Raw genomic sequence first — 16570 nt, 5'->3', positions numbered from 1 at the left:
ATAAAAATGTCTACTTTTACTAAATGAGTAAATGACAAAGCGATACGGTACCGTTTTCAATTTTACCCATTCAAAAAATTCACGACCATATTTGGGCTGGGCCCGTCTACGACTTTGGGCAGGTGCAACAACAATGGCTTGCCTTTTCTGTTTTCTCCTCCCGTCTTGTTCAATTCAAAACGGTTTGGGATTACTCGGCGATTGCGATCAAAAGCTTCGAATTTGCAGAACACCATCTTCTTCAACTCCTACTACTGCCCATAACGTCAGATTCTCTTCTTTCTTACCTCTCTTTTGAACTATTATTTGAGCTTAAGATTCTAACGTTTTGGTTTCATTTCATGTCTACTTTAATCCTTTTGAACACTTTTGTTCCACCAAGTAGAAACATAGCAGCAATGAAGAAGAGATAAAGATTTCATTTATTGGTGTGCCTTACTTTTCCCAGTCAATGATTCAAAGTCATAGCCTTACAATAGAATATCCAAAAAAAAAAATGTTCTAATTAGTCTATATATAGTTTAAGAAGACTAAAACTAGTGCTTATACTGACAATTCTTTATCCAATTCTTGCAAAACGCAACAAGTTTTGGAGATTATAGATATTATGGGTAGTGTGTATTATAATGCTGCTTCTGCTATTTTCAAATGCAGATTCTCGGACTGTTAGCGTCTTTCATTGAGAAGTTTCTGGTCTCCAGAATCCTTTTTGTGCACTTAATATTCCTTCTTGGTGTTTGGAGAAGGTTAAATGAACATCCCAGTGTAGTGACTTCAACATGTTCTCAACTTCTCTTATCACATTCGATTCGTCACGAACTATGAGTTTACCTCCTGGTCTTACTATTCTATCCACTTCTGCCATTACTGGAACAAGATTGCACCTTTCAAAAGAAATAGAAACAAGAGAATATTTTCAAGATTGTTTATGAAAGGTACCAAAAAGAGTGGATATGATATGAGTTAAGCTTTTACCTTGTTCTCAACTTAGAGAAAAGATGATCTGCATGTAAGAGATCATAGCTTCGAGGGTATGTGCTAAATGATTCACACCAGTCATGATATATTCCGAATAGGCCTCTCTCGTAGATTATTGGCAGTGTATCTGGTGAGTTTATGTTTACTACATTCATGACCCACACCTGCAGGTCCTTTAGAGCTGCTGCGAACCTGCATTTTGATATAGTTAAGAGAAAAAAAGGTTTGGTTTTGGTAATTGAGATTTTTGTTTGATCTTTTATAGTTCTTTTCGTTGATGCTTACCCTCCGTAGACAGCTCGCATGTCCATTACATTCCTCACATTAGACCAGCTGATTCCTATTTCATTCATGTATACTTTGCTTACAACATGTTTCCAATGTTCATAATCTGTAGTGAAATCTCGAGGAGCTGGTTTCCCATAGATCCCCATTTGAGAGCTGTTTAGCCAGTAAGGAGGTGTTTGAAGCCGACGGGGCCAGTTCACTGGCCACTTGCTTCCTCTCTCGACCACATTGGTAGGAACTTTATGCATACATGCTTGTAGGGGTACATACCTGAAATTTGCATTCAGGTATTGACTTTCTTTGTTCTATTAAAGCCTTAAGGTTTTAAGTTTTTGTTATTTTTGCATATTGTGGAAACAATCATACCAGGCTGCATTTGCATCGTCGTTGTTTTTGCACAACGGAGGCTTGTTGTGCTTTCTTTTCTCGTAACATTCATTTGTTACAGGTTTCTGGTAGATTGCAGCACCAACACCATTGAGTTTATCCTTGTTGATTGTCACAAGTTCCCAGCACAAGGATTTTGTCAACGCGGACATTTCTATATAACTCAAAACATGTCAGCTTCAGTGAAACCTAATAAAGGAGGAACTCTATTTAAGTTCAAGCATTTTACTTTAGTCCTTACCTTTCCAGATTTGAACATCTTCTTCAAGCTTCTGGTAGACTGGTGTTGCTGACCAGACAAAATAACCTCCGGGCCTAAGCATCCGATTAAGTTCCAGAAGAAGCATACCTCCCTCATTATGCCATGGGACTCTACAACGTGCACAGTGGATAAGATCAAACACTCTGCTCGGGAATGGCAGTCGCTTGGAGCCCATAACCGCAGAGATGGCTGGAATCTTTCTTTCAAGAGCAAACTGAACTTGAGCCTCGTGTTCATCTTTCGGTGCAAGAGACATTGCTATAACATCTCTTTCAAAGAGGAAACCTCCAAAGCTCGCCACTCCACATCCAACATCCAATATGACCCGAGTACGTTTACCCCACGCAATGTTTTTCAAAGACTGTCATAGTAGAAAAAAAAGAACCATTATTTTTTACATAAATTTTCTCTCTTTTACTTAGTGCAGTTTTAACGCTACCCTGAAATCAAGAAATGAGTTTACCTGCTGAAGAAAATCGATATAATGAAGAGCTCCATGGATGAACTGTGTTCCACCACCAGGAAACGTCAAGAACTCGCCAGTGACTTTCACCCAGTTCTGATGTCCTTTTACCTCAGCTAGCTTTGTGTGTGGGACATTGTGATACCATATCTACTAGATCACATGTGAGTCAACTTCTATCCAATTTCACATTATTTCACCTGAAGAAAACTTTTTTTTGGATAGAATATTTTACCTTGTCTCTGCTTTCAGGCCACTTGATGGACTCCTTATACCCTTCTGGGAGGGGGACTAGACACGTTGGTGGATCTTCTGGGCAATGTCTCTCTCTGTGCTCAAAATGTCTTCTACTCCTTAGTTTCATTATAGCTTCTTCGTTGTCTAGGCATGGTATATAGTCAGTTCCTGCAGTTGCATTGCACAGCACCCATGCATTTCCATCCATAATACTCTCTACGGTATTTGATTCAGATGTCTGTCTTTGTTTCTCGTCCTTAGATTCTGTTGCCTGACTCTTCCATGACTTCTGTGATTCTGCAGATTCTTTCGGTATTCCAGAGCCAAAACCACTCGCTTCTGAACCCTCGTGTCTTTTCTCATCCTTCCGCTCTTCTTGTTGCTCCGTGTTTTCATCCTTTGATGTGCTCTCTTCTTCTTTGTTTCCGCTTTCGTCCTCTGCTGTGGTATGTTCTTCCTGTTGGCCATTCTCATCCTTCATGCTCTTCTCTTCCTTCCCGTTTTCTTCACTAACCGCGGTCTTCTCCTCGTTTTGTTGTCCGGTTTCCTCATTCCCTGAGTTTTGTTCCTCTGGTTGTCCGTTTTCTTCATTCTTTGAGTTCTCTGATGTATCGCCCTGCCCCGTTTCCATAGGTTGTTCTTGTTTGGTAGCATCTGTGAATGTCACATCCGTGTTCGAATCCTGTTCTTGCCCTTTATTCGTTCCTTGTTCCACATCTTGCCCTTGTTTATTTCCTTGTTCGACATCCGGCAGTTCCTTCCCTTGTCCCTGCTCTTGCCCTTGAGTTCCTTTGGGTTGAGTCCCGGCGTCCTCGTCCCGCTGTTGCTTCTGTTCCTTTTCAAACTCCTTGACCACTTTTTTCATCTGACCCTCCTCATTCTCTTGCACCGTCTCTTTCTCCTTGCCGTTATCTTTCTCTTTTTCCTCGGAAAGCTTGTCATCGTGTTGTTGGGTCTCTTGTTTTTGAGTCGTTGAGCTCGTTGTTTCACTCTTCTCTTTCGCTGACTTCCGTTGCTCATCTTCAGACTTTACGGCATCGTCTGGAAGCTTTCCCGGATTGTCTTCAAATGGCGGTTGCTCATCAGACTCTTGTTTCGTGGGTTCGGGCTCATCATTACCGTTTGAAGAGACAGACACATCACTCCTCTCTGTCTCTGCGACAGCCGTTCGAGTGGAGCCTTGTGTGATCTGCGGTGGGATAACAGAATTGGAAGAAAGCATCCACACACCGAAGACACACAGAGCCACAAAGATGACCATTGTAATGGTCGACGCATAGGACGACGTCGAAGTGCGTTTGTTGCCACGTCCCCTCCCGAATGCCATCTTTCCGGTCGTGCGTATACTAGGGAGAAAGAAGAAGAAAAATGAAGGAGTAAAATGGGAGTTGAAGGAAGTAAAAATAGAAGAAAAAGAAGAGAAAGAGAGGTTGTGAAGAGACAAGACTGGATCAAAGATCCTATAGAGTCGGACATGGGACTTTCAATTTCGTGTCTCTAAATTTAGTTATGGTCTCTGTGTCTCATATTTTGTTGTCCATGATAATTAAAGCCATGTCATCCAACGCCTAGCAGGAAATATTAAACATGGCAAGATTGTTCTTTTTGGCATAATGAATTCCAAGGATGTTTAATTTGACTTTTGATTTCAATTAGAGTACATTTTTTGGTTGTTATGGCTTAGATATATAAATTTTAAACAAAAATGTTTGACTGAATTCTGTTTGTTCTCTTTTTTTTGCATTGGATTAAATATGTTCCGTTTATTTGAACTAAACATCTCCAAATGGATTAAGAAAACGTTTTGATGCACTAATAGTTTAGTTTAGTACCTTCTCAATTTTATAATTTTTCACAAAACTTTATGTTTTATTTTAATGGTTGAGATATTAATAAAAAGTGTAGTGTGATTATTATTATGAGTTTCCTACGCTTGGTTCGGTTCTCTCCCCCTAAAACACATAATTCAAATGTCAATCATTGGTATACACATCACACATGTCTTCTGTTTTTTGGTCTACTATATAGATCCAGTTGTATCATCACATTCATCCTGCAAAATTGCAAAATGTGTATATTTGCTTATTGTCATCAATGCACCAAAAGGTCCAAAAGACATCCAAATAGTATTTATTTTTAATTATTTTCTTTGAGTGGAACCTGAAGCTTTGGATTAATAAATGTCGGACAATGACAAATTTTAGATTTTCAGGCTTCGGATTTTAGCCAGCATTTTATGATTTTATCTCTTTTGGCTTTCTTCTCAAAATATTTAATATCCAAATAAGAGATATCAAATTTACATATAAACTATAGAAGAACACAACAAATCGGATACGCCACTATACTTGTGGATCTTGTAAAAATTATCATATATAAATTAGAAATGAATAAAATTTGTGGATATGACAATCTGTGATGCGGGCAGAGTAAAAGTCGGAACGAGTCGGCCGATTGGACCGGAGCACTATTTGAATGGACCAAATTTATCGATTATGTTATGTTGTCACGCAATATATCCCAATTCAATTGTATAAGGGATTTTAGCTTTTACCAACTCCACAAAACTACAAATTCACACGCGTACGTAACAAACAGTATCGATTATCATCGAATGTATTTTGTTTTTGTCAATTTTAAAGGCAAAAATATATATATATATATATATATATATAGGTATTCTGGCATTGGTTTTGTTCGAATGGTAACTAACAGTATTGAGTATCATCGACTATCTCCTCGGTTCCGGTTTTTTTACCATAGTATTATTGTTTCTTATCCTCTTTCACATCATATATTACATATTTTTTGTATGACATATTACATACTTTACTACCTCATGAAAGCTAAACCAAAATTAAATGTGAGAGTATGAAAGAAGAGAAGAGGAAGAAGGGGTTGTTTGTATTTAAATGAGTAAAACCGAAATGATTGATGAAAAAGAGAGGAAGGACGAGGAGTAAATAGCTTTCTGTAGCCGAACATACTCGATCGTCTGAAATTGATAGCATTGCATTCCATATTTACATTTCTTACATTTTATATAGGTTTCAAATATATCCCCCATGAGAATCTGCAATATCTCTATTTATCATATATATATCGTGTAGGGTGAAAAAATACATTCTACATGCAATGATGCAATACATATATACATACGGAAGCTTACATAAAACGTAAACTCCTTCATGACTATTAATTTTCTTCCACCATGTTATCTTACAAGTTAGACCAAATGCGTAAATAGGATGTATTTTCATTCAATAGAAAGCCAAATCCAAAAGATAAAATGCCAACTCAATCGACAAAATCAAATTTTGTCTTTGATGAAATTCTGACAAGTCCCACATAACTTTTGACGTGGCAGCTTGTGATTCGCTCGCTATTTTATTTTATTTTTCTTTTTTTTTTCATTCTTTTTATGCTATTTTTGCTCAATAATTGATCAAAAATAAATAAAAAAATTTATACCATTATTTTTTATATTTTAACATCTATAAATAAAGACTTACGTTTATATCATTTGGACACCAAAAAAAAATCTCAAGTTTTAACACTTTCTTTTCATTTCTTCTCCTACATTATCACTATTTTTGGTGTGTTTTTTTTTCAATTTTCAACATCCTTTATAGATCCATCTCGCAATCAAAATTTTCTACCAAATTATGGTTTTCCAAACCCTCAAAATCCAAACATACAACCACCAAATCCAAATACACAACTCCCAGAAAATCCTATAAATTCGGGAATGCATCCAAATTTTCAAATGCCATATATGATGCCACCGAATTTTGGCATGCAATACCCGTACAATCATCCATATATGCCATATGGCTACCCACCATTTCCGGGAAACACCAATGTTTCACCTAATATGAACTACCCTAACAGTCAACCCTTTAACGAGCCAACCGGTTTTAGTAATGGATCGACTGATACTCCACAATTTTGCACCCAAATGTCTTTGGAAAATGATGGCGGGGATACTCCTATTCTTCAACCAACCCAACAATCAGCAAAGAAGAAGGCAAGTTACACTACTTGGAGTTCTGAAGAGAACAAAGCGCTACTAAATGGTTATTTCCACTTCAGTACAGTCATTCTTGAGGTTGTGGCGTCATATGATTTGTGGATATGGCATGCTTTTTTTGGGTTGCCTGGTACATTGAATGACATTAATGTACTCGATAGGTCACCGGTGTTTGACGACATCATTTCTGGTGAAGCCCCGGAGGTGAACTTCATCGTAAATGGTCGGCAATACAATATGGCATACTATCTTGCCGATGGAATCTATCCTAAATGGCCTGTCTTCGTTCAGTCAATTCAATTTCTTGTAGGCGACAAAGCACAATTGTTTGCCAAACAGCAAGAGTCATGTAGGAAGGACGTGGAACGAGCATTCGGTGTTCTCCAAGCACGATTTGCTATTGTTAGGCAATCATCTAGAATGTGGGATATCGAGGTATTAGGTATCATAATGCGGGCCTGCATTATTTTACATAACATGATAGTAGAGGATGAACGTGATACATATTCGCGAAACTGGGAAAATATCGATTTCGAACCTTCAAACAATTCTGCATCAAGCTCCTCGATCAACGTCGACACCCAAATATTACCACAATTTGAAGTCCATGTGCAAGGCCGGTCAGAATCAGATATTCATGTTAGAGCTGATTTACGTGATAGGAGTCAACATATTCAATTGAAGAAGAATATTGTCGAGCATATTTGGCAAAAATTCGGAGCAACCCTCAGTTAGAAATATCAAAATTTATTTCTAAGTTTATTAATGTTTGGTGTTTGTTTTGTTGTAAGATTTTAATGAATTATGTATGTTTGGTTTGTCTTTATTAATAATAACGAGTGTTGTTTATTTATTTAGAAATAAGTATATTATTTAAAAATATTTTTATAATATTAATCAACTCTAATTAAAAAATATATATTAGATATATAAAATAATATTAATTTTGTGTGATTATAAATATATTAGGAGTAATAGTATTTATAAAATGTATAACATAAATAAAATAATAAAGATAAAATGAATTTTTTATGATGGAGTGATGTGGAAGAAATAGAAAATGAGTTGGAGGAAAGAGAAAATAATTTGCCTTTCTATTGTAGAGTTGTGTGTAAAATAAAAAATAAAATGATGTGGAAGAAAAATAAAGTAATGTGGAAAGAATATAGGAGGGGAAATTTGTCTTTCTAATGATCTTATGCTTGATTTTGTTATACAAATAAAAATAATATTCTGTCCAAATTAAATATCGTTTTCGACACTTATCATGCATATAAAAATAGTTTAATATTCTATTGTATTCTTACAAAGCATGTTAACTTTGAAAATTATATTATAGATCAAATTTTTATTAATTGATTTAAAAGAGAATGAGATATTTTCTTGACAAACGTTACATTAAAATCATTCAACACCATGTTTAAAACAGAAACATTAACCGGCCTCAAGACAACACTTATTTTAAAATAGAGAAAGATATATTAGTAGTATTGTTCAAGACTTATTTAACTAAATCATTAGGGCATCATCAATGGGGAATCATGTGAGGGTGTTCTTATAGAGAATATAATGTTAAAATAATGTAAGATCATGTGTTTAGATCTTTTGTTTAGAAGTTGATTAGTGGGAGAACATGTGTAAGATCTTAAGACTTAATAATATAATAATCTAAATTAAATTAAGATTTTACAATTATTAAAACATTTAAAAATAACATATAAATTGCAAATGCCAAATTTATGAAAAACTGAAAATAAAAGTGAAAATACAATACTAAATATTTATGAAAAAAACATTAAAAATATAAATAACAATAAAGAAACAAACATATTACTTAATAAAAGCACAAAAACATTTTATCTAATTAATACATAGTTTATTATCCAAATTTATTCCAAATATGTTGAATATTCCAACCAATGCCCAAATGCCACGTCACCCCGCAACACCCACAAGAACAGATCCAGGTCAAGAGCCCAGTTCCTGATCTTAAGCCCATTGACCCATTTTTTTGGATTTAAATAATGCTTAGATCAGGGGGGTGATCCCCCAATGCAGATGGTCTTATAATGAGCAAAGAACTAATGGAGGGCATGGAGAATTGGAGATTACTAATTGGGATTAACGTACGTTGTAGAACGCACCCTCATGTCACATCTATACATGTCGCTCTTCTAGTCATCTTCTCTGATTCTATCACATGTCAATTATGGCATACATCAATAACTAGTAACTAACAAATGTAATACACTTTAGAAATCATTAAATGCATGGGATGGGCAGATCATATTCGGCCTTAACGGAAATCATGGTTGGAAAAGTTTTTTTAAAAAAAAAATTTGAAAAAATATTAAATGGTACTATAATGTATGGTACAAATGTAATGAATTCTTTATATTGGATAGTAGAAAGAAGACACAAAAGATGTGATATAAAGATGAAAAACATTATGCCCGGATTCTAAGGTTACGTGTTTCACAAACAAGAAACAGACACATTAATGAAACAAAGATTCAGACAACAAGAGCTATATTGTGCTCCTAACATTTAAATGATACACAACGCTATATCCTCACAAAACCATATAAAAAAAGACAATGGTATTATTTGAATTGAATTTCCATTATAAAAACCCTAAAATTGCAACAACTTTGAGTGTCTAGAAGTAGGAGAAGCATAAAGAGATTCATTTCCCCACTTCTGCATACATTTTTATATAATATGATCCGACAATTAACGTTTATAAACCCTAATTCTATTCTAAGAATTCAAAAGAGTTATGTTGCTTTATGTCAGATTTTCATCACGATCTTGGGTTGGGAAAGAATTGTGTACCGGCCATGAATGTATTGATCGGAGTTGGATAAAGAGCGGCTGGATCAATGTACGTGGCTGCCGCGGCAGATGAGCTGCCAATACCACCGAGATTTGGAGTAGAGGAAGAAGCGGTAGCAACCGTTACAGAGCCAGCTGTTATAAGATTCAGCTGTTGAGCTCCACCACCACCAGAGGAGCTCTCACCGGGGGCAACAACGTTGTAGCCTCCGCCACCACTACTTCCAGGACCGAGGTCGTATAGAATGCCTTTGAAAATGTGACCCCCGATGCTTACGGCTGTTTGGTAAGCAAATTCTTCTTCTCCATCTTCTACTGAGCTCACACGCACGCACCTAAACACCGCCGATGAACTCACCTCCGCCGGGAAATTCCCAACTTCTAGCCCTAGAATTTATAGAGAAAAAAAAAAAGTAATTTAAGTGGTACGTAAACGCATGTTTTTGATTATACATATAGAATAAACATTAGTACTCATTTTTCTTCCAAAATTAAGGTTACGAAAATGAAGGAGCAGGGAATTAGAGAAAGAACACAGATTTCAAGATTGATGAGAACAGCTTGTTCCTGTCAATCCAATAGTCAGTGTTTACTCCAACACAGTATTTTCACAATTAAATCACAAAATAAAATAAAAACTTATTTTAGGAAATTAAGTGATAATCAAAATAGGGTTTTTTTAAGCTCTTGAACCTGAACCCAATTCATTATTTCACGACCATATAATAATAAACATATATACATAAATAAATATTTCACATTACAGTGACATATACCTGAATGAGAAGGTATGCGAGTGCAGACAAGAGATGAAGAAGTTGCCGGTAAATTCTCACGGTGGCGTTTAGGAACGCTCTCACCGCGTGGCAGATGCGTTTGCGGCTGAACCGTAGCTAGTTGCTGTTGTCTCTCACGGCGTTTAGCAGCAGGAACCCACGTGCTTCTCACGTGAGTAGGACACTCGAAGCCACGGCTCTTACAACAAGTTCTACACCTCATGTGAGCACAATCTTTCTTCGCTTGATTCCCACAGTCTTGACAGCTCACACCACCACTTCCTCCTCCTCCTCCTCCGGCGCCACCACTACGAATCATCATCATCGCCGCAGCTCTTCCGGCGCCGGCGGTTGAAGTTTCGCCGGAGATATCGAATTGGTTATGATTACTTGGTCCAACACCTAAACCTGCGGCGGAAGAGTAAAGATCCAACCTTTGTTGATGTTGCTGATGCTGAAACATGATTTCTTGCTGATTGTGGTTTTGCCATAACTCAAGTGTTCCTAAAGCAGCGTTTGAAGAAGAAGGAGCGTTTGCGTTTGCGTTTGCGTTTGCGTTAGGGTTTCTATACCAGAGCCAAGCTTCTGATACAGGCGGAGGAGGGTTTGTGTTGCTCCGGTGATCTTCTTGGTTGTTTCCTCCACCTCCGCCTCCTCCTCCACCACCGTCTAGCGAGAAAAACCCCGCCATTCACCAGCACAACCACCACCACCCATAACCACCACTCTCCCACTCTCCAATAAAGAAAATGGAACAAAAGCCAAAACCAAAGATCCTATGTTTTGTAGTTCTACTCTCTAACTTTCTCAGTCTAGATCTTAGAAGATTTCTAGGGTTTTTAGGTTGAATTCATTCTCTGGGTTTGTAGTGTATTGAAGTTGGAATAGCTTTTTGAGACTCTGTTAAAAAGCAAAACTTGTTTGTCGGTACGAGAGAAAGAGAGAGAGAGTATTTAAGAAACACACAGAGATATGTAAGAAGGAAAAAGAAGAAGAGAGATCAGAGAGGTTTTAATCGTCTTTCTTGCGCTCTGCAACGCCGCCATGACCTTAATAATCTCTCTCTCTTTTCTGCTCCTCTAATTTAATTCTCTGTCTCCTCTCATCTCTTCTTCGTTTGTTTGTTTCTTTGTTTTGTTTTTCCAGATTTTGCAAAAATTTGATTTTTGTTTCTCTCATTATTTGCTTCCTATTTTCTCTTTTTTGCTACAAAATGGCAACACTTCATCTCTCATCGTTGATATATAATCGGACGGTTATTATCTTGCCACGTTAACACAAATGGATTTTTCTCTCTCTGTCCTTTTGTTCCGGGAAACCCGCTTTTTCTTTCTCCTTTTTTTTTTTCTTACATTTATGAAATTTTTATATGTATATTTTTTTTTGGCGGAATGTGATGTGAAATTGTGAATAACTAATTTTCCTTAAAAGGACTAGATATAATACTAATACAGTAATACTAATTCACTACGGTATCAGAATTCTATTTTTGATTATCCTAAGATAGTTCTATATTTCGGGACCTATTAATTAGACCTCCTAATCATGATCTACAACTGACTACAAAACCTTGTCAAAAGTCCATAGGTCCACTCATTTTTATTTCATTTGGCACATGTGAGATTAATTGTATCAAATGGAGTATATACAAATTGTTCTACGAGTTAGAACTAAAAATACCAGAAAAGTTTATTCAAGGTTTTGAAAATCCTTAGCAAACAGATAAACATTAGATTAAATGTGACTAATCATATATATGAAAGTTGGCCAACTCTCTCTATATGAGTGACACATCATCAGTTTAGCATTTGATATGTGTCCACTAATAATTAATCTAAGTTAGTGGAACATATATTATTTAATTATACATATTATAAAAATTAACATATTTAATTGTATTAATACGAATTATATTTAATTCTTATTTCTTTTTTTCAATATAATTATTTTATTGGGGTTTCTCATACTCCAGAACCTCTAACATCAAATTATTGGACTAAAATCCTTAATGATGGAGTTCTTCAGTGATGGAGTTCGTATTGTTTTAGTTGTTTTTGCAAAAATGACAACGATAAAAATTTAAAGACGAGAATTATTTTACATTTATGTTTCGATAAATCAATAAGGCTTACCAAAGTTTGGTTCTATTTGTTTATTTGCTGTAAACTAATAACATTGTTGTTCAAACGAAACGACAGCCCAATTATCAATGCTTAACATTTGTACCTAAATACCATGATCATTGATTTTAGCAAAGGTACTCCAATCTTCTTTGCATTTTGTCTTTTTCTTTTGGTTTAAGGATAACAGTAATGAAAGAATATTATAAAAAGATTATGTGTAGTGAGAACATTTTTTATTAGGAATCTAAATGTAAATGCAAAAAAAAAATAGATTTATGTGTTTAGTATCAGGGTAGTCTCGTTTATAAGGGAAATTTTATCTTCTTTCCTATTAACAAAAACTAACCTAATGTTTGCATTTATATACTTATAATTATGAAATATAAAGTGAAAGCCCGCACGTAGTGCGGGTACACACCTAGTTAATAATAATGAAAGGATGATTACCAATTATCGTTATTGATTAATACTTATTACTATTATTTTTCTAACTATCCATATGCCCATAATCTTTCTTTTTAAATAGTATTTCCTCTGTTCCTAAAACAATGATGTTTTAGTTTTACACACAAATTAAGAAAAAGTAATTTTTATATTTTTAATTATTATTTTGTTAGTTTAATAATATTAGTTTTACTTCTCTCCTTCTACTATTGGTTACAAACAAAAATAATAAACATCAATTTTGGTGGAACAAGTAAAAAATCCAAAACATCAAATAATTAGGAAGAGAGGGAGTATCAATTTTGGATGCACCTGTGGCTTAAATCAAGTGTCTAAAGTTTTGTAGCTGGAAAGCAGATGCTTTTGTCCATGTTTCCGAGGAAACAAAAAACATTATGATATACACACATTTTATGTATACTTGTAATATTTATATATAAAAATAAAAATGCACGTAAACATACTCTCTCTTGTAGAGACAAACGTACGATTTTGTTGAGGTGCCCTATGTTACTGCATTATCTTTTTGTATAAATATTAAATGTTTAAACAATTTATATACAGACAAACACACCTCTATCTCTATGCCCGTGCCGTGAGCATCATGGATCCTAATTTTAATTAATCATTAGAGTAGTGGCACAAGCAGGTGGGTATCAGTCTTAGAATGTAAATATTAAAAAAAACGAAAAAATTATCTCTTTCTTCACACTCGGGTGTAAGTTTATATTCGGGTGTAACACTTTTTCTCTATATCTCTCTCTTTCTTTCTCTTTCTTTTTTATCTTTTGCTTTAAATTATAATACTAAAAAAATACTTACACCCATACAAACACATTTGCCACTGCTGATGGTCTTATGATTATCCGAGTATTTTATTTTATATGTATATCCTTTTTTTATTTTTAGGTATATATCCTTTGAATTGCCTGAGAATAACGGCACGAAAACATATGTCGCGATAAATCCGAAATTTAGAGAAGTATCAAGTATGTCATATACAATTAAAAAAAAGTTAGGACATAAAATTAAAAAATAAAGTAAAGATGGGGACGTTCAAAGGATTTTGCCAAAAGAGTGGAGAGTTGACTAATGAAGAAGAGGTTAAATTAGACATTTCAAAAAGATTAAGATCCAAAATGGGAATAATGAATAGTTTGAGACAGGCTAAAAACGTAAAAAGCATTGCCTCGCCGCCCTACGCTTCCGTACCGGTTTTTGATTTAATTTCCAAACCCAATAATCTAGTATGTTAATAATCGAATGGTTTATTATTGCTTTTCAATTCGAATATAATTGGTTAGGCTATATCGATTTTAGCTATAGAGATAAGTAAAAATCACAAAATAATGAGTATAATAGATTAATGGAGGGGATCAATTAATTCAAGGGGTTGTGAACTTGTTGATTGATACATAACAATCGAGACAATGACCTTTTCTCTCTAGTAGTCTATTCTTTATTTGCTACATTACAAAAATATATAAATGTCAAATAATTTTAAACATCATTTCCTAATAATATTTTCAGGCAGAACCAACCAGCAACCAACACATAAAATATATAACGGAGTTTAACAAAAACAAAAAAATAATCTGTATGGAATTTTAATAAGAGATGGATGGAACTAAGAAGCCTATGAAAATCTGGAGTAGATTTGGACAATGAAGAAACTTATTAGGATGTTATCGAAACAACACTAAACACTTATTTTATACAATTTTTCTTTTCAAAATTTTGTATAGTACTAGTACATGTCACCATTGCACGTATGCATAAAAAACTATACGTCTATGTATAGTTAAGTAGGGAGTACTAGTGTGTAGAACACAGAGTACGTGCAATTTAGGATACCCTAATTAAGAAGAAATTTAATTGATGATAAGACTGTCGTGGCCTCTCTGCACGCGTTATCCAGTCTAACGACACTCTCTTTTTTTTTTCTCCATAACATTCTCTTCTTTTTTTCCAAGTCGTGATTTATTAAAGAATATAAAAAATATTTATTATTATCGATTTTTATTTTGGGTGCAAGTGTTTATATAAAACAAAATTGCTTATCACTCAATTCTCTAGGCCCTTTCTGTCAATCAATACTTCCAAAATCCAACGAAAGCTTTTCTTCCCTCAAATAAATTCAAAATGCATGGAGTTAGTAACTGCTTTTTTCAATTTTGAAATCATTGTTACAATAATTCTAAAACCATTGCCAATAAGCTAGGGATCTCTAAAACCATTGCCAATGAGAGATCGTTGACACAAAATAAAAGTAAATGATATACTCTCTCCGTTTCAAAATATAAAGCGTTTTGGAAAAACTTTTTTGTTTCAAAATATAAGTCGTTCTCAAGTTTCTATGCAAATTATATATTACTTTTAATATTTTATGATTATTTTTATTATGCAGTCTCTTTTATGATTGGTTGAACTTTTAAAAAGTAGATCTTCTTAATCGGCATGCTTTTAGCTAAAACGTCTTATATTTTAAAACGGAGGGAGTAGGAATTTAGGATAGTAGTAGATTCTAAAATGTTGATAACCGGTTTTTATATAATCAGTATTGGAAAAAAATAATAATAATAATTAAGAAGAAAGAAAATCTATGTATATAATGGGAGAGTTGTCTCTTCATCTAAGGGTATCCACATCAGCATCCATGTCATCACATTTTATTATTTTTTGTGGGCTACACATATCTTATTTATTAAAAAAAAAAACTAAATTAATTCACACATTTTAAATTATTGCTTTTCATTAAAAATCAATAATTTACAAAAAATAAATTAAATATGAAAAAACGAAAAATATAAATATACAACAAAATATAAAACTTTTGAATTGAGATTAGAGAAATATAAAGTTAGATAATCATGTCTTAACATACAATGAGTAAATATTTTCGAATAGATACTAAATTCTATAACCGTAAGAACAGGAACCGAATCGGTACCAATCCGAAATATTTTGGATATACGAAAATACCTGAAATACAATTATATATCTAAGAATATTAGTTTTTTGAATAATCAAAAATACTTCAAAACTATATAAAAATACTAGATAATAAACGAAAAGTATCCAAAAATATTCAAAAATAACTGAAATATCCAAAAATATCTGAAACAAAATACCTGAATGGATACTAAATTTTAAAACTGAAATAACCAGAACCGAACCGAAATCGAACAAAATTTTCAAAATGTCCGAATAGATACTTAACTCTAGAACCAAAATTACCGAAACCGGATGGAACCGAACCGAAACCGATTAGATAACCAAACGTCTAGGACTATACAGTAATCAATTTTAAGAGTTATAATTATTTAGTTGAATTAAAAAAAAATAAGAGTTAAAAAATACCAAATTTAAAGGTCCTAACTAAAAAAGTACTTCATTTAAAAAAAAAACACATTTAGAATTTGAAAATATATTTGTTAAGTTTAAAGTATCAATTCAAGAAAGGAATGAATACATATTATCATTTATAATTATAATATAATATAAATAGTTATAATTATAATATAATATAAATAGATACCAATTAAAAATAAGAAGGAATGAATACATATTATCATTTATAATTATAATATAATATAAATAGTTAAATTAATAAATTTTTCTATATTATTAAACTTTTCTCAATTAAAAAGTAGATATTTTTTTATATAAAAAATGAATACCTAAGAAAGAAAACTAATTATTAATGTATGTTTAGAAAATTAATGTAGATTGAAAAAAATAAAGGTG

General features: G+C 33.7%; 2 protein-coding genes across 2 annotated transcripts; both read right to left on the bottom strand.

Annotated features, from left to right (window-relative positions):
• Nucleotides 1-397: 397 nt before the first annotated feature.
• LOC9312135 (probable methyltransferase PMT27) lies at nucleotides 398-4310 on the bottom strand. The gene is made up of 7 exons (XM_021026681.1): nucleotides 2614-4310; nucleotides 2379-2528; nucleotides 1895-2276; nucleotides 1633-1807; nucleotides 1264-1536; nucleotides 976-1170; nucleotides 398-884 (listed from the first exon to the last, which is right to left on the bottom strand). Exons 1-7 carry the CDS (start codon nucleotides 3940-3942, stop codon nucleotides 677-679), a joined length of 2712 nt encoding a protein of 903 aa, XP_020882340.1. The 5' UTR covers nucleotides 3943-4310; the 3' UTR covers nucleotides 398-676.
• Nucleotides 4311-9011: 4701 nt separating this feature from the next.
• LOC9312134 (protein SHI RELATED SEQUENCE 1) lies at nucleotides 9012-11698 on the bottom strand. The gene is made up of 2 exons (XM_002876020.2): nucleotides 10257-11698; nucleotides 9012-9867 (listed from the first exon to the last, which is right to left on the bottom strand). The coding sequence occupies exons 1-2, from the start codon at nucleotides 10945-10947 to the stop codon at nucleotides 9449-9451; spliced, it is 1110 nt and encodes a 369-aa protein (XP_002876066.1). The 5' UTR covers nucleotides 10948-11698; the 3' UTR covers nucleotides 9012-9448.
• Nucleotides 11699-16570: the final 4872 nt, after the last annotated feature.

Source organism: Arabidopsis lyrata, assembly GCF_000004255.2.
Source record: "Arabidopsis lyrata subsp. lyrata unplaced genomic scaffold ARALYscaffold_5, whole genome shotgun sequence".
Taxonomy (NCBI): domain Eukaryota; kingdom Viridiplantae; phylum Streptophyta; class Magnoliopsida; order Brassicales; family Brassicaceae; genus Arabidopsis; species Arabidopsis lyrata.
Note: the sequence above shows the minus strand (reverse complement) of the source record. Positions and strands in the feature narration are given on the sequence as shown.